Here is a 24,917-nt window from a genome sequence, read left to right on the forward strand (position 1 = left end):
GGACAGTAAGAACATTAACGCAGGGCTACATTTCATGACTAGAGTGTTTAATACAATTAAAGTGATAAGCAGAAAATGTAGATGACAAAAGAAGTAATTACAAAAGTTCCTAATGTAGGAAGAAGACTGATTAGCAGAGTGTGACGCCGCCGCTTTCCCCTGCAGCCCCCCTTTATTTCGGGGCCCGGCTCCCCCCGGCCGCCCCCTCCGCAGGAGCAGCGCTCGGACACGCTCCGCGGAAGGAGACGGAGCCCGCGGAGAGGCGCTGCGAGGCCGCCCGGCCTGCGGAGGGATACCGCCCGGCCTTCGAAGGGCAGCCATGTAGGCCCGGCCTCCGCCATTTTGTGTGCGCGCAGCCACGCCGGGGCAGGGCGGCGGCCGGGAGGGGCCCCGCCGTCATCAGCCGCGCCGGGGTGCGGGGTGAACTCTCGCGAGACCACCCCCGCGGGCGGGGGCGGGGGGCGAGCGCCTCGGCGGCCCCGCCCCGCTCCGTGCGCCGCGCGCCGCCCCGCCCGCGGGGCGGAGCCACCGGCTCAGGCCCCGCCCCCTCCCCGCCCCGCCCCTCCCCTCCTGACGGCCGGGCCTGGCTCAGCGGTGGCGGTGCGCGGCCGGGCTCTGCGCTCGGTGTCGGGCGGGCGGCGCCTCTCGGCTCCCTCCTCATCCCCGTCCTCCTCGTCCCCGTCCTCCTCCCGGCGCGCAGCCCCGCTGCCCGCAGGCAGCCCCGGCTCCGGGCGCTCCATCTCGGGCGCCCCCCTCGGCCGCTTCCGGAGGAAGGAGCGGCGCGGCTGCCCCCTCCCCCTCTCCGCCTTCCTCCTCCTCCTTCTCCTCCTCCTCCTCGCTCCGGACTCACCGCGGCGCACGGACGGGCCCGGCGGCGGCGGCGGCGGCGGCGGCGGCGGCACTCGCACACAATGGCGCTGAAACGCATCAACAAGGTGAGCAGGCCGTTCCCCGGGCTGTGGCCCCTCCCCACCCTCCCCTTTTAATTAATTATTAATTATTATTATTAATCCATTTTTTGGGGTGGGGGGGGCGGCTGCGCCACACCGGCTTCCCCTAGGCGACCTGGGCCGGGGGGGCGGGCACCCAGCAGGGCTGGGACCGGGGTTCTGGGGGGGGGGGCGGGGGGGCGCGTGTGAACCCAGCACGGTTCGGCCCGCAGCTGTGGGGATCCCGGCCCGGCTCGGCCCGGCCCCGCAGGCTCTAAGGCGAAGGAGCGGCGGGGCCGCCCCGGTGTCAGCCCGGCCGGGGGCTCCCCGGGGACGGGGAGCTGCGCCCCGCTCCCTGCCCGGCTTCCCCCCCCCCCCCCTCCCCCCAGCGGCGCGGAACTTGTTCCCCGCATCGTAAGATGGCGGCTGGGCCCCGCCGGGCCGGGCCCTTGCCGGGCTCCCGGAGCCCGGGGAGGCTCCGTTGCGGCTCCCTCCGTGTCCCTCTTCTCCCCCCACACCCCCCCCCCCTCCCCGCCGGCCTCGCCCCGGCTCCCCGCGGAAGCGCCGGGCCCCGGCTCTGCGCCGTTGCACAATCGCGGCCGGGCGGAGCGGCTTTCGCAGCGCGCCCGGGGAGGAGAAAAAAAAAAAAAAAAAAAGAAGAAAAAAAGGTGGCGGTGAGGGAAGTTTAAAGCGCTGCCCGCTGACGGGAAGGGCCCCTCGGCACGCCGGCTGCTTCAGCGCTGCCTCCCGGGAGCGATCGCGGCCCCCGCAGCCCGGCCCCCCCCGGTGCCCTCGGCAAGATGGCAGAAAGTCGGCGTGTCCCGGCGCCCCGGGGGCCTGCTGCCTTCCACAGCCCCGCCGTGGGCTCCATCTCCCTCCCCGGCCGTGCTTCCAGGGGTATTTCGGTCGGAGCGAGCCGCTTCGTCGGGCGCGCGTCGTCGGATGGCTCCCTGTTAGCTCGGAAAATACAGAGCGTGTTGTGGGGTCGTGTGGCCAAGTGGATCGTCCTCAGGTCGCAGCTGCGCTCAGGCAGGAATCCCAAAACGATCCCTTTCGAATCCGCCATCAGGACTTGCTCCCCTGTGCGAGTGGGTGATATCACTTGGGTTGAAGCGCGGCTAGGATACTCCCTGGTATGCTTTGTCATCAACTCATGCTTATGAAACGCAGCCGGGCGCTGCAGGTAAGAATTTATTGTTAAAACCAGGGGATTGTTATTATGTAGAGGGAGGGTTTGCCTCCCTCCAACCATCGGGCTGACGGTTGAAGCCTTAAAACGATTCATCATAACTTTTGAATCGATAAGTCATCCGCCTGACTTCACGGTTTGGGCCTGTTGTGTGCAGTCTCCAGGCCTGTATTAATCCTTCTGCTCTATGGCAGCGTGTAGCAGCGAGCTTCTTCCCTCACCCGGAGTTTAGGATTGGTGGTTGTTTTTTTTTTGTTGTTGTTGTTGTCGTTCTCTCTTTTTTTTTTTTAAAGGTGCTATTTTTAATCTATTTCATCACCCTGCTACAAGATACGCTTCCAAATTCACATGGGGTTTACGGTTTCGATTTTGTTTTTGCCGACCTGGAAAGTCAAAATGGTGATGTGCAGCCAGACTGAAACCAGTGCTTGCAAGGTGCTTTCTCCTGAAGCATGGTTTCTGATAAAAGCGTTCACTCGGATTGAGGCTGAAATCCAAAAATAGGAGGACCAATTTCATGACGAGGCTGTTTTGAATTTGGATTTCAATCTTACCGACCTGTAAAGCCAGGGAATGGCACTCTGTCAATGGTGATCTGGGATCCCCCGTCTTCTAATAGTAAGGTCACAGATCAGACCTTGAAACTCTGCTTCCTCGCAGTACGTAGTTGGCACTAGATCAGAGCAGGCTAAAGAGAGAGCAGGACCTCACAACATTGTAATCACACGTAGCTGGTTTAGTCTGACTTGTGGCATTACCTGTCAGGGCTGGGACTCATTGTGTTCTGCAGCCGATGGCATCCCAAACATACTGGGAAGGTGTTTTCAGGGTCTTTGATCCACTTCTTCTTTATGGACTCGTGTTCTGAGTAAAATAAAATCCTTCATTATACACGGCAAATCAGACTCCGATTGCGTTAGTGTGTGTAAACGTAATCTGAAGTATATAGCACCTTCAGAGTGCTGCCGCCCCCCACGTAAAGCCTACCTAGCAAAGGCTGCTTTCTGACTTGGAAACGAAAGCACATGAGTGCTTGTGTGTTGTGCGTTTGGTTACCTGCTTCTGGAACATGCTGTATTAATCTCTTCCAGCTGAAGGGGCCGTCAGGTACACAGCCAGTCCCAGAAAGATGACGTTATGCTGGATCTCATCCTCACATCTGTGCCATCTGCCCCGAGGGTGGCCTGCATTCAATTGGCAAAACCCGGCTTTATTGACACGGCTTGCTTTGCAAAAGAGTGGCAGTTGTTTTATTATACCAATAAACTGCTTTTGCCATGGAATAGTGGGAAACAGCTAAAATTAAGACGTAGGTTCCTTTCCTGAGGATGATGATTTTTTTCCCCAAATAAGCACAAGGGCAGTGGAACAAATGAGCATCTGTTTATGAGCTTGTATGTAAATGCTCGATGCGTGCTTGTTGCGTGTTGTCTTGATCTGAAGCGTTGAGCGGTAGCTGCTAAACGTGCACCCCATAATCGCTGCAGCGCTGGCACTTGGGTTCGAACGGCATCACGTCTCGGTCGAGGAGAAACTTTCACATTGGAGTATGGGGCCGGGAGTGCATAAAACGGGTAAAACTCGGGGAGATGACGTCATTGGCAGGCATCCGTTCTGTCACTGCTGTATACATCCGTTAGCGTGAAGTGGTATGAAAGGCCTAAAAATAGAATCGATACAGGAGGTGGGGATGTGTGTACGAAATGTCTCATCTGTGAAATCCTTAGGAAAACTGGAGCCTGCTGTGTTTCATGTCTGTTTGGTTAAACACGGTGCAAGCCAGCATCGTGATGTCAGGGGATGTTATTAGGAAAAAGTAAGTGGAGCAGGCATCCTGGAAGCTGAAGGTGGCAAAACCTTTTACTGCTACCTAAATATGGATAGGAGGCTTCTGTTGGCAGGGGTAGAGTGGAGACTAAATAACACTTTTCCTCAAGGTTATAGCCTCCAGCACTATTCCTAGATGTATATTTAATTGCAACTGCACTCCCCCACTGCCCTCCTCTAAATGCTCAAAATAAGAAATGCTACTAACCCTGGAGGCATTCATAATATTTTTAGGAGATTGGACGCAATGTGCAGGGATGAAGGCAGCATGAAAATCTGCATCACTTGGACCAAAGGTGTAACTTGTGTAGAGGTGATACAGTTGAAATGTTATAAAACCTACTCGTTACATTCATTTGAAATTACCACTAGTTTGTTTTCAACTTAGGACAAAAAATTAAAAGTGAGCCTAACTAGAAAAGCTATTTGTTTGGAATTAAGCTTTGCTGGATGAAACCTGCATTAATTTTATTTTTGCAGGCCATCTTAATTTGCTGGGCTCGTTCAAAATCATGAAATACCTTGAAGTTAGGTGATGGATCTTGCACTTTGAGTGAATGTCTAGCAATAAGTCTGAATTTGTGTAGGGGCTCAGGAGGTTGAGCTGATGAAATGCAGTTGATGTAAGATTAGTTTAAATGCTTTAAACATTTGTGAATGCACTCTGTGTGTTGCGTTACCTTTTTAATACTTCTGTTAATTCACCTCAGCCTGTCCAGGGGTACTCAAAATAGATGAGTCTTGTGTCAAGTAGGTAACGCCGCGTGGCCTTGGCGCTTGGTGGTTAGAAGGGTCACAGGTAGCCAGAGGGCAGTGGGGGATTTTGAGTCCTGACATTTCAGGATGGAGCGTTTGGGAGGAGCGAGAGTTGAACACCTTCGGTGTTTTATTTGAGAAACAGATCAAAATTACTCAGCATCACCTGGAAGCTGTCATTGCTTAAATTCTGTTTAGGATTTAGCTTACCTGAATAGTCAGAAGTGACATTTATCCTACAAACTGAATGTGATTAAAATGGAAATAATACTTCTTAATTGGGTAGGTTTGACACCCATATTCAAGTACAGTGCTTCCTGAAGGCCCTGAATTTGCTCTAAGAACAGGTTGTTGTTTTTTTTTTTCCCTGCCCCCCCCTGTACCTAGGAAGTTTGAGCTGCAGGAACTTGGAGGTTTCTCCCATTAAATGGGCTCTGCGCTTGTGAAACAAGTTGCCAGTCAGCATAGGTCTTTAAGTGTGTGCACTGGAATCGGGGTTGTAATCTCGCTTAGGTAATTTACAGAACTTGGGGGATCAATAGTCCATTAGATGTGTACTTCTTGCGTACCTTAAAAACAGACTTCTCTGGTATGTTGAAGGATTTGGGTGGGATAATGCACAGGGTAAAAGGCTGTCTAGCCAGCGTTTTCTTTACGATCATTCCAGCTTTTAAAGATCCGTTTTTTGAAAGTAAGCCAACACTTTTGGTATTATTGCCTACACGAGTTTCTTGTGCAGGAGAGCCGATGCACAGCTCTGCAAAATGAGCTCTCTTCAGCTGCCTCCCCGCTCCACGAGCAGCTCCGAAGCGCTAATGCCTTCCTTCGCGCTGCTACATGGGCGGGTGGCCGGGGGGGATACAAACAGCTGTAGCAGCAGCTGCTGAATGCGCAGCAGTGAACTGCCTCCTGCCAAAGGCATCTCTGTGCCTTGCAGAGGCCACCTCTCCAGCCTAGCATGCTCCCCTGCTGGCGGGTGTTTTCCTGGTGGACCTGGGTCGAGCTGCGTAAGGAGGGAGAGAGGATGGAGGTCCTTGGCCTTGTCTGAGATGTGGGGTGGCAGCTGGCAAGGAGCAGTGGAAGGGGTAGCGCCTCTGTCTAATGTGGATTAGGGCATCAATGTCAGATAAGTCTTTCTGCTGCAGATAGGATGGTTTTGCTGCTTTAACTGCCTGCCCTCCGTTCTCCTGTGGCTCCCTCCCTGTGCATCAGAGCTGGCAGGTGGGAACACGTGCCTTGCGCTCCAAAGTGAGGACTGATACCCCAATATAAGCTGACTTTGGTTGGTAGTTCAGGCTAACACACTATGCATTGAAACGGCTGAGTTACAATGTGCAGGAAAAAATAAACTAGCCAGGGTAAGAAACGAGAGCAGCTGTGATAACGTATATAGGAGCGCAGTCAGTAGTGTGTTCTTAAACAAAATTGTTTCTGTCAAGTTGGCTTTAACGGTAGAGAGCCTTAAACAATGTTGAGTTGCACAAGCTGGATAGTTTTGGGAACTTCTTGAACCTACATTTAATCCTTCAAATTCTAAACAGGAACTACTGAAGGCTCTTTTTTTTTTTAATATTTTAAAACAAAACTTTCTCTTCAGTGGACTTTTTATGGGGCACTGATCCGTCACGTTAAATGTGGTAGGTTGTGCAAGGGAAGCCATGCAAAAAATTAGTTAAAATTACATTCACAAGTTTAAATTGGCGTTTATGCCTTTGGCAGCTATTCGTCAAACACTTCAGTGTAGACAGGGTTTACTGAAAAATGGGCATTTCAGGATTCAGGACTGAAAGCTAAATGGAAATAATTTTTTTTTTAAAAAACATTGTTCAGTGCATACGTATCAATAGTTAGCTTCAATATTAAAATTTTGATGATAGGAAGCCTTTGTTCTGAACCTTGTTCCTGTAAGATGCATGACAGGTTAGGCATCTTTTAGGTCTCACTATAATTGTGATAATTTTTATTCTGGTTTTAAGAAAGAGAGAAGGGAGCATTTCAGGCTGTTTTGCAAATATTAGGGCCTAGTTAAAAAAATAAAAAATAAAAAATAAAAAAGGAGACGAAAGTTTAATCCTTTCCCCAAGCATCTGGCCACCAGAGTTTGAGGCTGAACTGAGGGCGGATGCTTGAGTGGTGCAGGTCGTGGTGGTGGAGGGGGGCACGAGGACTGTGCTAAGCACTCTGCTGATTTTATGGGGAGTTTTCTCTCCAACCTGGGCTTAGGTTGGCCATGTGCTCAGTGCTTCTGTCGTCTTCAGGTTCCTGGTAAGCTCAAGTGCCCTGCTCTAAGGCTGTATTTCCCAACCTTACCTCGCCTATCCAAGTAATTATGGCAGCCAGTACTGTAAATTGGATGACTGCAAACTTTGTTTTTCCTTTTGGACTTGGTTTTAATTTGCCCTTTCCCTGAGTAGCAGAGGAGAATCTCCTGAATGATGATTTGCCGGATAAGCAATGCCCCCCTTCTGTTCCCCCAGTTCAATGTGGTAGTCACAGTCTGTTTATAAATACTTAAATATTCTTTTAAACACCGCTTTTTTTTTTTTTCCTGCTCTTAAAGACCCTTCTGGACACCAGTATTCTCTAGGTAGCTGAGGTGGAACTGATCTGTGAGCATCTGCAGTTCACCTCAGGAACAGCTTGGGAATTTTTTTACGTTGTTGGCTCAGCGTGAGCTGATTTTGTGCCTAACTGTACCTAATCCTACAGCCCTCAGTTCTGCATCCCTGCCACTAGCTGTTCTGAACACAGGTCCATTGTGAAGGGTGGCTGTGCACAATAGCATAATACGGCAGTGAAATGGTACGGCTGTAGATAAGGTAGTATAATCACTGTCGTGGCTATGACCGCATGGGCACGACCATGGAATATACCCCTATGGTATGTATCAGCAGCTTTTGTGTGTCTTGGGATTCATACGAAGCAAAGAGTGGTCTGGGCTAGGGTGCCTCACTTTGAATATAGTTTTTTAAATTTCTTTGTTTTTCCAATTGTATCATTTAGGGTTTATGTTGAATTTAATCTGCCCTTTCGTTTCCCAGCTGTTCTGTTTCAGTTAGCTGGGTGCATCTCACTTCTCTTGAGGCCGGTTTCCACTGCGTACCTACGTGTCTGAGTGCTGCTCTGGATGCAGAACTGATGATCTGTGGTTCTCACAAGGGAAGCTTGTAAGTGAAAGTATGTCAAGAGTCAGGATCTAGAACTCAGAAGCTTGGGAATGGTAGAATTAAAACCGCCAGTTATCACTGAACGAACAGGAAGTTAACCCGAGCTTCACACCACACTTTTCCCTTCAGAATATTTTAGGCAGTGTTCAGTCTTCATCCTGTGCTGATGTGCATTTGTGTTTTAGTAACCCTGTTGTTTTCAGAGAATGGTAGTTGTTGTAATAGCCCAGAATCCGTGTGTGTAAAGCAGTCAGATTTTATTTGTCTTGAGTAAGACAGCTGCTGTGGGTTTTGGTTACTTGTGGGGAAACAAGCCATATTTCCGAGTCCAAAGCACAACTGTAGGAGTTGCTGCCTCCTTTTTTGAGTTTGTTCTGAATGCCTTTTTGGTGAGTGACCTCCTTTTCCAGTCAGATCTGTCCAGCCACAGAGGTGAGCTCTGGGAAAGGCTGGAGTAGAATAGAGTGATACTTTAGCTGTTGTAACAGTGAAATTTGCTGGAAACCATTACCTACATTGTACACCTTCCAAATTTCAGAACAGGTGAGAAGAGCTGTAGACAATAGCCCCTTTCACAAAGGTCTCGGTACTGAAAGGTAGGTTCTCTGGCAAGATAGCATGTAGTCATCCGAGTAGTTTGCATCAGTCTGGGCACACAAAGTGACTTAATTACAGCTGCACAGCAGTTTGGCATTTCCTTCGACTGCTAGGTTTAAAACCTGGATATTTCAATGTCTGTTTTTTAGTACGTCATCGTGATGTTGTTGCTAGACGTTATACAACCAAGATGCAGTGGGTAGCCTGAAAGCTTTTGTACTACGGAGATGACATCCTGAAAATTAGAACAAGCGAAATAATCAAGACGGAGATGATCCCAAATCTTACATTCCTGGCCGTAGTGGCTTGGGTTTGTTAAGAAGCACTCTGCTCTCTGGCCCTCAGTTTTCTGTAAACAGCAGCCTACATCCTTCTGTATTATGCACTGTCATTGATACGTAGTTTGTATCCATATTTTTAAGTGCTAGCCAGAAGGTCAGTTTGTTTGAAATTGATAGTTTTCTGGTGGTTACACTTGTGGGTTGTGCCAGTGTCATCTTACTCAGCTTAAAAATCCACATTCAGACTCTTCTTTTCAAACAGTTATTTTCTGCTTCCAGGGATAATTAATTTTCATGCTGAAACGAATGTTGCAAATGCAGGTGTGTGGGATAGAGCAGTAGTTCTTTACTGGCTGACACTTCTTAATCTTCAAACAGGCTTAAATGTTCTTCCCCTCCCTTTATAGCTGCTTCCAATCCTTTCTTTTTTAAAGCTGTTTTCGGCTGTGAGCTAATGAGTAAAGACTAATGGAGTGAATTTTTGGATGCTTAGTTATTTGAGCTGTTCTGTTTATGACAGACTATATTAGACAGGCACTCAAATGCTGGTTTTTGTTTGGCTTAGTGATTTTGTTTTGTTATGTGTGGTGTTTCTTTTCCTGTAGGCTTCTGATTTAACTGCATATCACCTTTGACTCCCTCCAGTGTAGAACAAGTCAGTGTCTGGAAACTTAAAGCAAATAAATTTCATTCTTCTCATTGTGCTCTCTTGACTAGAAACCAGCAAGCTGCAATTTATGATTTTAACAAGTAATCATGTTACGAACCAATATTAAACCTAACTATGCATTTATGCCTGTGAAGATGAGTGATGTTCTGCCACTCTGTATTTCAGTCAGCTGCTACTATCATTAAAAATAAGCCCTGGCTATTTCCAGCTTAAACTAGAAAAATGTAGCAGTGGAGCTGCAGGGAATGTGAATTCTGAGAAATGGGAAGCAAAGGAGCTGCTGCCACCGACGGCTCTGCTTGGTGCCTTGCAAGAAGGCAGCTTGCCTAGGCAGCAGGCTGCCGTTCGCTACTGCGTTTGCTGAGGCGTGGAAACGTGAAGAAGTGCTGTGAAGAACTGTGAGGAGAGCAACTAGTTGCCTTCAGTACTTCCCTTTGTGGTCCTTTGCATTTGGATGAGGCAACCTTCCTCAGTCTTTAAATGTTCTTCACCCTTCAGATGACTGCTGTAATCTTTCTAAACAGTTGGCAGAGAGGAATTGTTTGAAGGCTTTTAGCAGCTTTTCTGTCAGGAAAAAAACAAGGCACTTGGTTTCTAATACTGCCCAGGATCAGAGTCCTGCAGTCACTTGCCAAGGTTTCACTTCATCAGTTGAAGCATGTACTATATATTGTTAGTTATGATTACGTATGTGTAAAACAAGCGAGCAGTTAGCTTTTTAAACTATATCTGTATTGAAGTTACTGGTTTATTTTTTGGCTAGTGTTTTGCTGAATTCAGAGAGGAGACAAATGAGCCAAGAATACAACTGTTTTTCCACTAAAACTACATTTACCGCATACGTGATGTGAACCTGGCGGCATACCGTGGTGCTGAATTTGTGTTGAAGCAGGTTGGTGTGTTGTAGGAGCAGGTATGGTGCACTTCCAGTTATCCACCGGTTTTCCAAAACTGGTGCAAAGATGGACCTGCATGCCTTCCTCTGCATGCTTCATTGCCGTTGTCCTCTGACGGCAGTGTTGGTCCTCGGGCCTTAGATAGTGCTTAAATCTGTAAAATGCCGGGTGACTAATCCACCCAGTGGCGAGGTAGGCACTATCACGACTTTATATTTGGAAACTGGGGCACAGGAATGGTGATACGCCAGAGCTGTACCGGAAACCTGCAGCAGAGCCGGAGCCTGGGAGTCACGGTTGTAATTCAAGACTAATCTGTCCCAGTAGGCATGCAACGCATCGCTCTGAACACGACTTGGTGTGGTTGGTTCTGTGCGAAGTCCTGGGAATTTGCTTCTTGGGAACGCTTCTTTTTCCTAAGCCGCCTGTAAAATGAAAAACTACAGCAGCTGACTCCAGGAAAGCATGGGCTCTACTTTGGGCATTTTTATGGAAGTTTGGATGTAGCTTGGGATCCTTTGACAGAGGAAAGCACTGTGGAGACTGAATGGGAACGAGAAGGAGCAAAGCTGGAGGGACTGCAGCACAAGCAGCATGAAGCCCTTATGCTTAGATATTTTACAGAACAGTGCTGGGGACTTGTTTTTTTACCATTTTACTTAAATCCTACTAAACTTCATATGGTCTTACCTTGGTAAGAAATGGTGAAAGCAGGGGAACAATTCTGAGCTGACTTGTATCAGCCCATGGCATTTACCAAGCTTAGTTCTGCTTCTAGAAATACTTTCAGATGCAACGTTTGCCTGGTAGCCATCAAGATCAGCTATTCTACAAGCTAAGAAGGCTAGTCTGTTTTTCCACCGCTGACTTGGGGAGGCTCCTCCCTTTCCTTGCATGAAATGCTTCAGCTGCGCTCCGAATGTCACAGCCCGTATGTCTGCTTGCCGAGTTTCCAGTTATTCCAGTTTGCCCCTTGGATTCAGCAGCAGGCGCATTTTGAAGTCACCCAGGGAGAACTTTCTGCTCCCTATCTGCGAAGAAAAGCCTCCCTCCTTTGGTGTAGATGCCGAGTGTCACACGCTTAACGGCGAGGTAAAAATAGACCCGGTGTTACTGTAAGCAGGAAGAACCTGCCCGCGTTTGTTTGGCCGCTGCCTGCATTCTTCCCCAGCATTTTAAACTCCGCTGAAACAAAGAGTTTTGCTACAAATTTTACTCCTCTGACTGCTGTAGCAAAGGGTGCAAGAAGAGAATTGAAGAATGGTGCTGCGTCTCTTGCATTTTTGACTGTAGTGGGTGAATTACTTGTGCTGTGCCTGAAGCGCTGAGTGGTGGATCGGGTGCTCCTAGCCTTATCTATAGTTGGAATTGCTTTTTAGTACCATCGGGATTTTATACTTACGTGTTTTGGGCCAGACAAAACTTCAGCCCTTTAGCTCATTGAAGTCACTGCTTGCTTGTTCTCCAGGCTAGTTTAAATATTTCAGAGAGGTAACTCTCTATGGACATATATTTTGAGTCTGGATGACCAGAATATTAAAACTCCTACGTTTCAGCTTGTACACTATTCTTGATGTTACTGACACCTTTTTCTTTTTTTTTTTTTCCCACATTTTTTTTTCACTGGGACTTAAATATTTCTCTTACACGTGGAATTCTACTTATTTGCCTTTCCTTCTTGGATTATTGACCTACTCTTATTAATTTTTTTCCTGATGTATAAAAATACCTTACTTGTCAACTGTTTTTTATCTTGAGTACTGACTTCTTGTTTCTCTGAAGATAGTAGTACCTTTAGAGGAGCTCTCAAGGCTGTTGCACGTATCTTCAACAGTACACTTTTATGCTGGTCTTTTCTTGCCCTTCTTCTTACTACTCATTTTAATAATTTTGATAAACTGCATGAAGAGCCTTTTCATACTTCTTAGTCCCCATGACAATTTTCCAAAAATAGGATCCAATCTTCTTCCCTGATCAAAATCAAATAATCCAGTAATAACTACACAGCTACATTAAAATACAAACGCTTGTCTTTCTGCTCATTCTATTGCTACAACTTACATTAAGGGACAAAAAAATCCAGTGAAACTTTTTGCTTCCAGGTATCGGAAATAATTGACTGATCATTCTTGTAATGGAAAGGTTTTTAGATGAGAAGTAAGCTGATTAACAGGACTTCTTGATTTGCCAAGTGCAGGAGCTGGGGACCCTGAAAATTAAAACAAACAAAACAAAAAAAACCCCACACTTTCAATCTGAGGTTTTTTCATATTTCTTCTTTGCCTTTACATGAGTGATACCAATCTAACTTAGCAAGTCTACTGAACAATATATGGACCTAATAAGTGATATTTCCTTGCAGAAATAAGGATTTCACAGGGAACACCAGTAATAGGTGGGGAGTGCTATATGGTAGTGGAACGCCCTGTAAAGGGATGTACTGTGGTCTGGAAAGAGTTGTTGTCCACCCTTGAAAGTAACAGCAGCAGTGAAATGGACCATAATAGTAATTTCACTGTGCTATTGCTTTTGAAAACTGGTACAATTCAAATTTGCAGTATAGTCTCATTCCAGTGCAAAAGTCAGATCTGGTTAACTGGGAAGGTGATGAAAATTGGCCTGTGTAGGGTGGTGAAATGAGGGTCTATGAACGTATGGACTTAGGGACTTCTAAAAACTAAGAGTTTTTATATATAACCTAGGGAATTCTACACATTGAAATAGCGTTCTCTTCTCTTCTCTTTCTCTGCAAGAACAAAGATGTTCAAGCTCCAAGTAAAGTGTTTTTCTTCTCGTTTTGTGTTGACGTACATGTACTACATTTTTATCAAGTGCAGAATTTGTCAAATGCAGAGGATATACATCAGGCTCTTCCTAGGTTGAGTTGTTAGCTGTCTGGTCCAAATGTGCATATTTCCAACATAACAGGGATGCCTGGGTTTCTTAAACGTCTGAGAATGTAATGGAAAGTTCTTGTTTTAGTGGCTTGTGTGGACTTGTAGTAAAATAACTTGTGTGCGACTGTTAATATATGGGAGAGGAACTGAAGATTTTCCCCTTTCTTGTGACTTCTAGATGCCTTGACAAGTGCAGATTTATAGAAGTTCCTGAAGCCATTTTTAGATTCAAAACTGAGCAGGGAAGAAGGAAGGTATCTCTTACATTCTTCAACTGAAAGCATACATTTCATTTTAAAAGACACCATCCAATCAAGTAAACTGCGGAGTGTTTAAACAAATTAATGATGTGTTTGAGTGATTCATCACCACAGTCTTGATCCTAGACAAGGAATCCTCCATTCTAAGTTTCTGTTTTCATTCCCCCTGTAACAGGGAGGGAGGGGACTGGTTTCTGCATTTCAGTTAATTCAGAATTTTAAAGGCATAATTATCATAAAGATTAAAGTAAAAAATGCAGATATTCTGCCTGGTTCCAATACTTATCAGCTTTCTTGTCTTCCTTAATATACACAAGATTTATCCCTGCTGGAGGTAGTGGAGAAAAAGAAACCGAGTTTTGTTCTGTTCTTGTTGTCATCAGTTTGAATTTTAGTACTGGATGTTATACACTTCGTGCTTCTTATGCCATGAAGACTGACTAATCAGTAGCTTTCTCAATTCCAGCTTAAGGCTTCTCTAGCAAAGACTTGATCATTAAAAATCTTGATCAGAAACTGGTTAGACTTAGCCCTCTTCAGGCTGTGTACTCTTGTCGTCTCTGTCCCTTCTCCAGCAGGGTTGTCTTGACAGGAACAAAAAGTAATGACATTTATTTGGAAAAGCAGTCCTTGTAACTGTTCAGCTTCATAGCCAGTTTTGGGAGTCGTCACCTTTTACAAAGATGTTTCTGATACTGATCTGTTGGCGCTAATAGTTGTTACTGTATGTTCTTCTGTGTTTGTTTATGGAAAAACTGTTAAAAGTTTTTTGTAGGATGTCAAGTGAAAATGGCTGTTGAATTCATTAGTGTTCCCTCTCTGAACAGATTCCTTTTTTTTTTTTAAAGGAACTTAGTGACTTAGCCCGTGATCCTCCAGCACAGTGTTCAGCAGGTCCCGTTGGAGATGACAGTAAGTAATCTTAAGTTTTATGTTCTGCTCTACTAACTCAAAGCATACCATGCCTAGATAATAATGCGGAGTTTTTCTTTTGTAGTGTTTCATTGGCAAGCCACAATTATGGGACCTGTAAGTATTCTAATTCTTGTGATGTAATATTGAACTAGTAGTTCTGATTCAGGAAGAACTTGTGTGTTTTTTTTTTTGTTTTGTTTTGCTTTGCTTTTTTTCAACTCCCATTATCAGGCTTTAGCTCTAGAGATACTCCTTACGGTAACACAGAATGAAGGAGGGAAAAAAAATGAGTCTGATTGTTGCATTGCTGTGACGTTTTACCAGGACACGTATTTGAGCGGAAATAATCTCTAGAACAATGTAAGCTGTTATCACTTTACTTAGAAACTTTGCATTTAACTGTTTCTGCTATTTGAATCTAGCATGGATTTTGCTTGTAGTAAGAGCTCATCCTGGTTTTAGTAATTGCTTCAGATGCTTTTGTGCAGATTTTGGAGCAGATGAGGGAATCTGTTTGATCTAGTGTCATGTACTGAGATCTCGAGTGCTTTTGGGAGTAGAGGGTAAAAGTCACTGAAATGTGAGGTTCCGGTTATGACTGAGGAGAAGAGTGTGTGTTAAATGTATGGTATATAGCTGAAACCTGAACAAGGCCATTTCCTTGTTAAAGAAGGCAAATGTTTCCATTTATGCTTTTAGTGAAGACAAACACTTGACATCTGGAGTTCTCAGGGCTGATTATTTATATTCAGGAAACAAAACGTTTTGTAACTTGAGGAGTCCAATACGAGATGCCAGTAGGTCTGGAGCCCCTAAGTGATGCTTCTGGTGAGGCTACAGAGCAGGAATTAAATATCAGCGATGCGGCATCGCCCAGACCCTCTCTCTGTATATCTGCAAGTGTGGTTTAAGCAGATCACTGAATGTTTGTGTATTAGAGGTTCACCTGATTGGAAAAATGGCTTTCTGTTCCCAAGTCACTGGTCCTCATTGATTATAACCAGGTGCCTCAAAGATAAAATCGTTTAACAGCTGTATTCATGTTTGAAATACAAGGTATTTTCTGTGCTGTACTGAGTTTGATTTTATGTGTCTGTGGGGTGGTAAGATATTAAACATCAGTCAAATTTTAAATAGGGATTATTATTTTTAGCTTCTCCTTCTGGTTCAACAATGTACAGCTCCTTTCTTTCCCCATGTGGTTTTTGTGGTGTCAGTCAAAAAGGCCTGCATTCCTGTTTCAAAACCGGGCCTTGGAAATATCCTGACAGTGTGGTGTTAGTAGCTCTAGTGCTCCCGTGGTGTTGCTTAGTGCCTTTAATAAAAGACAAGGGTTGCAGTACCCAATCATTTAGCATTCCCCTTCTGCAATATATTATTATATAGGCTGTGATTTTCTTTGTAAGATGTAAGGGTGCTTGTGTTAGTTTATCTTCAGTTTTAACAGATTCTGGGAGGAGTTTCCTCCTGAAATTGCTAAAATGCATCCTCATGGGGTATGCCTTAACCAACTGCAAGAAGTTACATCTTCTCTGCTAGGTTTCAGGTAGAGATTGCGTAGGATATGCCCTACGTGTTTCCAGGTTTCAGTCCCTTGTCTTGTGTTGCAGATTTTAATTTGCTGTTATTTAGCTAAGAAAGATGTATTTTCCGCTTACATTGGTGAGATGTTCTTACAAGGAATATGAAGATTAAATTTAAAATAATTAAGAAGCGTACTCTCAGATACATTTTTCATAGCCATGAGCCTGGAATTAAGAGTGTTGTAGTCTTCGGGTTAAAAAACAAAATATTTGCTTAATTTTGGAAATTTAGTTGTAGTTTCAAGTAAAAACTTACATCTTTCTTCTTGTAATTAGTAACTTAGGCAGTCCATATTTAGTCACCACATTTATCCCATGCTTCCTATCAGCTTTTTCCAAAAATCCAAATGTTACTTTACTACTAATAGTTAAAGCCTGAATGAATTATCCCTTTAACTGTTTCTATGGAGCCTGCTCCATAGAATATTCCCCCCTACGTAGAAGGTATTCCCCCTATACCCAATCATGGTTAATTTTTATTAGAGAAAGGGAGAAAGGATTCATTTCAGTCTTGATGTGTTTTCTTAGTCTGTGCCCCAAGGACCAAGGAGCTAGCTATATATTGGTAGGTTTTTTGGAGGGCTAAGCAACACCTAGGCGAAGGATAGAACTTAAAGGGAGGCCCTTGGCCACTATCAAGTTGTGTGATTTTAACAAATAAGCTCCAAATGCAGAACTTCACCTTTTTGAACCTGTTACAGAGGCCTTTGACTGTGTTACCGTTACTTCTTGGAGCCACCTCAAAGAGGCTTGGATGCATTTGTCACACTGCCCTGTTTGGATTAGTAGAGAAGTTTTCTCTGAAGCATCAACTCAAATGTCCATCCAGAAAGTGACCTGTGTCTGTTCAGTATCACTCACCTGAGGAAGTAGTAATTGAGTTTTTACTGTGTCCATTACATTAGTGGAATAAACAGTTTGGTAATTTAAATAAGTTTTATTATTTACAAGCAGTATTTTCAGTGAAATTTGTCCTAAAGATGGTAATAGGATAATTATTTGTTTACTTTGGCAGAATGACAGTCCATATCAGGGTGGTGTATTCTTCTTGACAATTCACTTTCCTACAGACTACCCTTTCAAACCACCTAAGGTAAGTATTGATTTCTCATTTGTGATATTAACACTCTTTAAGGAACTAAGTATAGGATAGAAAATACCAACATCTGTGTTCAAATATTGTCAAGGTCTCGCTTCTTTCATGTGCTTAAAATATCTTATATGCCTTCCTATGACCAAAATGTGTGTTGGCATATATTCTTAGGAACAAATTCATATATGTGAATTCTGATTGTCTTGGAATTATGTTCATTTTAATTTCTGTTTTTCTTGATTGTTAGGAAAACTCAATAGATTTGTGTTATTGTAACAGAATTCTTGCTAAGGGTGCTGTCAGGTCTCATAGTACAGCTGTTTGGGTTCTGTAAAAATGTGACCCCATGGACAGAGATTAATTTACTGAGTGCCTGAAATCAGAGGTGATGGTACCTGTTAGAATTTGGCAGTAGTTACAAAATAAGACAAGCAGCTAGTAAAACTACAACAAAAGCCCGTCTTCCAAATTCCAGGCAGTGTGAAGGTGCACACTGGCAGTAACTACAATCTTTGAGATTCTTTAGCCCTGTGATGGCTGTGTTGCCATGGTTCAAACACTTGTGTGAAGTGTCTTCATCATGGTGCAGACACCTGTGATTAAACTGCAGCTTCCTACTTGCCCTCTCTCTGTTTGAATTGAAGCAGAATGCCTGGTTGTTGGAAATGGAGAGGTTGTGGCTTGGCTGCTTTTCCATGAATCCGCGATGGAGTAGAACTGCTTAATTCTTCTCTTTTAGAGCAAAAGGAGTTGACTAATAGCTTGACTGAAAAGGGAGGGTGACATCATTGTGGCTATAAACACGTTCATTGTGGCTACTATAAAGACGTTAGTAACAAGTTCTTAGTATTTTTTTTTTTTTCTTGCAGGTTGCATTTACAACAAGAATCTATCATCCAAATATTAACAGTAATGGCAGCATTTGTCTCGATATTCTAAGATCACAGTGGTCTCCTGCTTTAACTATTTCTAAAGGTAACTTTTGCAAAGGAGAAATGTTTCCATCTGGTGTTGAATACTGTGCTTTTAGCTTTGATTGTCTTGAGCTTCTGCCCATCTCTTAACTTTTTCCCTTACTCAATCTAGCCTGTGTTTTTGCCAATTTGATAATAATATCTTACGGCATTTTTAAATGGAGGTTTGTTTTTTCAAATACCTTCTGCTACATGGCTGTAGCAGCCAACCTCATCTGGCTGCTTATTTCCTCCAGTATTCATGGGAGAGCTTGCTAGGTTGGTCCCAGAGCAAACTGCCAGTATTTGGACTGAAGCAGGCCTGTCAAACTACCTAAGGCCGAGGAATTGTTTGCTGTTCTCAGTGTAAAAATACTCTTGTATATCAATTTAAAGATGACTTCTGTTTTTAGTAGTGAAGTCTTCATGTTTTTTTCTTTGTTTGTTTTTTTTTTTTGACCGAGTCTGTCCAGAATTCCATGCAAAATTATACTGGCACATGGCTGTGGTAAACAAAAGAAAATGGTTGTTGATAACATGTTGCTTTCTGGTGCCCTGCGCTGGCATTGTATTACGTTAACTTCCTGAACTCAGCTTACTGATTATATACTTCAAGATAAGTTGACGTTGTCCTGCAACACAAGCTTTGTTGCTTTCCTCATTTTAGTATAGTAAATAACATTTAATTCTCAAATGTTTTCATGATGATCAAATTTTGTTTTTCCTTGAAGCTGCTGGTCACTGTGGTTTCAAAATGATCCATCAAAATGCTGCTTTGTCTATAGAACTTGTAATTCCTGTCTGTGTGAGGAGTAGGTTTGTGATCTGAATGTGGATCCTCTACATTTTAATGTTGTTACGATGTTTTTCTTTCAAAGCTGCTGTGAGAGTAGAGGATGCAGATTTTACAGCTGCCTGCAGGAGCGTTACTCCTTTACTTGCAACACACATGTAGTTTAATCAATGCAGATCAGGGTATACCATCTTACATGCTACAGAGAAAAAATTCAGCCTGATCAAAAATAAATAAATAAAAGCTGATTTTAATAATTAAAAATATGGAATATATTATTATGCATTCTAATGACCAGCATGCTTTAGTTGCCTGCTACCCTGCATTATAGTTCAGGGGACAAACAACAGTGCTGTTCTCACGTATGCTTACTGAACATTTTGAGTATTGGGAAATAGTTCCTAGGAACTTTTAACTTATTCTGTTGGGTTTTTCTTGTTGTTCTTGTTTTTTAATTTCAAGCGGGCTACAAAAATATTTTGGCCATGTGTCAGGAAAAGGTTATTTGGACTCACTAGTGTGCTGACATTGTGTTAATGCAGAGAACTGTGCTCCATTGTTTCCAAGATCATTGCTCCTGTTTTGCTATTGAGAATTTTCTTTTTACAGTTCTCTTATCCATTTGTTCACTGTTATGTGATCCAAATCCAGATGACCCTCTAGTGCCAGAGATTGCACGTATCTATAAAACAGACAGAGACAAGTAAGTACGGAGTTGCGTAAGACCAATATTTTAACAAACTTCATGAAGAGTGCTTTGTCAGACTGCAATTGTATTGAGTGAGCCTTTTGTGAAAATCTGGGATGGAGAGAACTTGTGTGTCAAAGTACCTATTCTTGGTAGTGCATAACTTAAACAACGGGGCTTAGTATCTTTGAAGTTCAGGGGGAAGGAAACTTCATCTTTTTCCCACAAGTGTGAAAGTATGTGTTGCCCATTTATTGGCTTACTATGCGTAAATAGGATATATATAGATTGAGGAAAAGACAGCTTTGTTATTCTGGTGCTTTTTTCTTTTTAGAAGCAGCCTGGACTTTAATTTTGGAGCTCCCCTTGAAAAAGGCTTTGTAACTTTTTCCTATCTGTGTTGAAACAACTGTTTTTGTTCCTTATGTGTTTTTAACGTTTTGCACAGATAGTTATATGAAGTAGCCTTTGTTTTTTTATATATATATATATATATATATTAATGTTAAATATACTTGTCCAATTAGGTACAATAGGTTAGCAAGAGAGTGGACAGAGAAATACGCTATGCTGTAGGGTAAGAATATCTGCACATTATGGTGCATTTAACAAAATGGAGGCTTGTCAGCACTTGAGTGCTGCATGCTTTAAAGCACTGGATTAACTAACAGATAATGGATGTACCAGTTACTGAACCTGAATATTTAACAGCTTGATCTGTGGTTAGTGTGAAATGTATTGGCTAGTTACTTTCTCACAGATACCGCTCTTGCATGGTGGGAGGAAAAAAAAGATAGTATAAAATAATTATCAAGTTTGAGCCAGTTTGTCATCCTGTTCTGGTAAGTATTTACACAAGTTTTGCCAGAATTTCATTAAAAGTGATGCCCTGGAAGAAATAGTTTGTAATCAGACCACATGCATGAATTTGGACAATCCAAATTTCAACTGTTCATTATTCAGTAGTGTCCATCTTCTACAACTTCTAAGCTAGGAAAATGTATGGGGATTATGTTCTGCTTGTATAGTTGAAAATTAACTTCTTACTGACAAGCATGGAGTATAAACTAATTCAGCTCAATTCTTATGGAAGTATTGTACATAAATATATGATGATCTTTTTTTAAAAAAAAAATGTTTCAGTGATGTGTTCATGTGGAAAGAGAATGTTAAGTAGGAAGAAAGTTAACTGTTATTTTACTCTAAAATGAGAATTTTGACATAAATTCTGTATCCAATGATATTATTAACCCAGTAATCTTTACTTATGGCATGTGATCCCCTGTAATCTTTATCTAAGAACAATATTTAAACAAAACACTCCCCTTGCCCCTCCTACTCCAAGTGGTCTCTGTTCCTTCCCCTTGAGTAGTTTTTCACAGGAGATTTCTAGCAAATCTGCTTGCCTTGAAGCTGAACTGTTTCAAATAAATTTAAGAACACCCTGGTTAGTCTAGGGAGGGATTTTTTCAAGTTTTTTTTTTTTTTTTAGTTTAACTATATGTTATTACAGAAAGACTTCTTAGTGTGAAGAGATTAGGGAGATGGGGATAACTTAATACCTGATCATTAACCTTTTAGGAAATTGTTATTTTCATGATGGCACTAACTCAGTTCCTGTTGTTCTTTGCAGGTACAACAGAATATCTCGGGAATGGACTCAGAAGTATGCCATGTGATGCTACCTTAAAGTCAGAATAACCTGCATTATAGCTGGAATAAACTTTAAATTACTGTTCCTTTTTTGATTTTCTTATCCGGCTGCTCCCCTATCAGACCTCATCTTTTTTATTTTTTTGTTTACCTCCTTCCATTCATGCACATGCTCATCTGAGAAGACTTTAGTTCTTCCAGCTTTGGACAATAACTGCTTTTAGAATCTGTAAAGTAGTTACACAAGAACAATTGCCCAAGATTCTGAATATTTTTTTTTTAATGGAGCATGTGTATTATGTGGCCAATGTCTTCATTCTAACTTGGTTATGAGATTAAAAAACAAACATTCCTCACTGCTCTAACAGATACTGAAGATACCACCTGAAAGGGGGGAGGGGAGATGGATGTTCAGTTTTCTCCCATCAAAGAAGTAACTTTGCTGTAGCAACATCCATCTTGTTCCAAACCTTCCAGTGTTAGAGAACTGAGGTTTTATTATATATTTTTGCTCATAACTGATGTGTCTGGAGAATTGGTACTGAATCTATAGCATCAGCAGAACAGAAAATGTGATGTATCTTATGCATGTCAATAAAGGAATGACCAGTTCTTGTTTTACAGAGAATGGAAATTGGAAGTCAAACATCCCTTGTATTCCAAAATAGGGTCTAAGAACATTTTTGTAATTCATTTAAATTTTGTTAGGAGGCTTGGAGCTATTAGTTAATCTGTCTTCCAAAACACTGTTTAATATAGCACTGAATAAATGATGCAAGTTGTCAATGGATGAGTGATCAACTAATAGCTCTACTAGTAATTGATTTATTTTCTTCAATAAAGTTGCATAAACCAATGAGCTAGCTGCCTGGATTAATCAATATGGGAAACAAAATCTTTTGTAAAAGCAAAGCTGGTTTTTGTATATACTGTTGGGATTTGCCTCATTGTTTAACATCAAATAATGATGTGAAGTTCAATAGAGTGAATCTTTTGCCATTTTCAGTTATAATGCTCAGTCTGTTGCAGGTTGACACATTGTTCGGCCTGATGTATGCAGAATTAATAAGCTAACCTAGTAGTGTAGCCTTAGTAGTGTGCTACACGTGGTGCTGGGAGCCCAGCGTTCAAGGATGGACTGGGGACCCAGCAGATCTGAAGTGGTGTATTGTGGAGACGCTTCCTGATGCACCTGTGTTTGCTGACTGAGAACCTTTTTCTTCACCTTGTACACTTGACAGCTGAAAGATCTTAATGTGGGAGTAATGATGAGGCAAAAAAAAATTATAAAATAAAGTACTGTTTTGATGTGGGAATTGTCATGAGGCTGTGTTGAAGTGACTTTACTATGTGGGATGTTCGTTACCGTTGAAAAGGACTTGTTCAGCCATGCTGCCATTTACATTAATGACTATTTTAATGCAACAGACACTTTCCTCATGTCAGGTGACTAAACGTGAATAAAGACTCATTGCTATTGGATTTTTGTTCTACAAGAAACATTGTCTTGTGCCATTAGTTTATCTTTGCAGCAACAAGGGCATTATTAAACATCCGGCTCTCCTCTTTCCTGCCCTCTTCATATTTTTCCTTGTTTAATTTTTTTGGTCTCCATTCTTAAAATCCATAGCTTCATTTTCTCTAGTCCTGTACTATCAGTTTATTGTGCATCTGTGACTTCGCACTGGCACCACTTTTGCACTGCTTATAGTTATGTACATTCTGATTCCTTGTCCCCACATGGATGTGGAAAGCTAGATGTAAAATAAATGTTAAACCTTAATTTTGATAAAAATTTGCACATGTAGTTTGGACATGGTTTGTTCTGGTTTTAAAATATGAAAGTGAACTTTTTAAAGTCTAGTTGGCTTGAAATTAAGAAACTTGGGCTGTCTTTAACAGCCCACTGTTTTTAACAGCCCACAGTCTTTAACAGTGCATGCCTCACTGAAATGATGTGTTCATAGATTTGTTGATGAAGCTGCAGTTTGTGCAAGTGTTTCTGCCTTGCTAACCAAAGGCTTTTACTTGCACCGTTTTGCTGGAATTGGGGAATTGTTTTAATCTAATGCTTATTGCTTTGTCTTGGAGCCATAGCCACTGAAATCGTGGTCAATGAGGAAGGTGTCCTGTGAGATGTAAGGCACCAGACTTTGTAAAACTCAAAGGGGTGTGGATGAGGGAGGGTGAAGGAAGGAGAAGATGGTAAAATATTATATGGAAGTGTTCTTTGGACCACTATGTATTTCTCTTGTACATCTGTGATGCTACTTCTGTGGTAATCTTCTGTAACTGGAAAGCATGTTTTTTGATGAAAGAATGATGGGTGAATTGTAGATGTTATAAATCCGTGCTGGAGGTCATGCAGAGACTTACCTCTTATGTTTGTGAGGTGATATAGCAAGTGTTTTGTCCTTGAAGTGGTCCTGGGTAGTGTCACACGCAGGCTCGCTGTGGAAATTACATTTGGGCCTCACTCTTGAAGGAGCTGGTTAGGCTTGGGGGGAGAAGCTGGTTAGGCTTGGGGGGAGATGAAAGAAGTTAAGAGCTTCTACTGAAACAGAAAGGTTAATTAGTAATTACCTCAATGAGTAAACTACCTACTGAAGTACATAGTAGGTCTTGATTTTAGTGAAACATACAGAGGAACAAACAATTTGAACTTGTGAAAACTGAAGGTTGTGGAAAGCACTGAAGTGAGTTGCCCTGTCCAGCTCTTAATTAAAAGACTTATTTTAGGATGATAAATACGATAATAGCTTCAGAACGCAGGAGCCAGGTTCACCCTAAAGTCTTGGAAATCTAAACTTTTAAATGCCTTTTGTTTGAGGGTATTCATAGAAAACTAATTAAGCCAAGGTATTTAAATTTAAAAGCATGTAACAAGGAAAGAAAGTTGTACTTTTTTTTTCCCCATGTTTTGGTTTGAGAGTTCTTGCTATGTTTAAATGGAGTTTGAGTTTGACAGCATGGTTCCTTTCAGTTACTCAAGTTTTACTTGAAAAACTTTTAGTGATTTCAGGCATATTCCTGAGTCTTCTCAGAGTTGCAGAAAAATTTGATCTGTAGAATTGATTAGAGAGGTTCGTTTTCTTTCCCTATTGTTGCATACAGCATCTTTGTCTTGGTTGAAAATGAGTGTAAGTACATTTTTACATGTTTGTATTATTCAAAGATTGTAGATTTTAGCTCTGAAACAAAAGTCTGGTTTTAAGCAGACCACAACAGTGAGGTGTGATTTCAGTGGAGGGATGGAACTGCAGCCTGGCAAATGATTAATAAAAGACAGCAGGTTAATATATAAGTGTGCAGGCATACTGTTAGATTTGATAACTGCTTATGTAAAAAAGAAATAGCATTAACAAAAAGAATTTAATGGCTTAAGCAGTCACAGGCAGAAGCAGTCTAAATAACTTCTTATTGTATTATTTTCTATAACCTCCATTTGTTGTTCTGTAGTAATTTTACTTCAATTTTTTCATTGTTCAAAAGAGTCTTAAAAGCATCGTAATCTGAAGCAGATTCAATAGGTACATCAGATGTGTGGCTAGTGATTCAAAATAAATCTCCAGACTGCAAGTCCTTAATAACGCTTAACACATGGTAAAAGCTGGAATGCAGCTGAAGATTTCTTGCTGTGTTTACAGGCGTTAGAACAACAAAGATAGAAAAGCATTTAATTTTTGTCTATTAAGACTAGGAAAGCAAAGGGAACTGTATCCTTTAGTGAGTTAAGTGAAGCAAATTGGCACAAGAACAATGAAATGAGA

At 42.5% G+C, this 24,917-nt stretch overlaps 1 protein-coding gene across 2 annotated transcripts; it reads left to right on the top strand.

Moving 5' to 3' along the window:
- The first annotated feature begins 647 nt into the window (after positions 1 to 647).
- UBE2D3 (ubiquitin conjugating enzyme E2 D3) lies at positions 648 to 22,647 on the top strand. 2 transcript variants are annotated; one of them, XM_035326344.1, is made up of 8 exons: positions 648 to 935; positions 14,318 to 14,381; positions 14,467 to 14,498; positions 16,983 to 17,060; positions 17,930 to 18,035; positions 19,416 to 19,509; positions 20,022 to 20,071; positions 21,128 to 22,647. In XM_035326344.1, the coding sequence occupies exons 1-7, from the start codon at positions 912 to 914 to the stop codon at positions 20,068 to 20,070; spliced, it is 447 nt and encodes a 148-aa protein (XP_035182235.1). In that variant the 5' UTR covers positions 648 to 911; the 3' UTR covers position 20,071; positions 21,128 to 22,647. The 2 variants fall into 2 exon arrangements, with proteins under 2 accessions (XP_035182235.1, XP_035182236.1); XM_035326345.1 differs by lacking the exon at positions 20,022 to 20,071 and having other exon boundaries at positions 652 to 935.
- Positions 22,648 to 24,917: the final 2,270 nt, after the last annotated feature.

This window comes from Oxyura jamaicensis, chromosome 4 (genome assembly GCF_011077185.1).
Source record: "Oxyura jamaicensis isolate SHBP4307 breed ruddy duck chromosome 4, BPBGC_Ojam_1.0, whole genome shotgun sequence".
Classification (NCBI taxonomy): Eukaryota; Metazoa; Chordata; class Aves; order Anseriformes; family Anatidae; genus Oxyura; species Oxyura jamaicensis.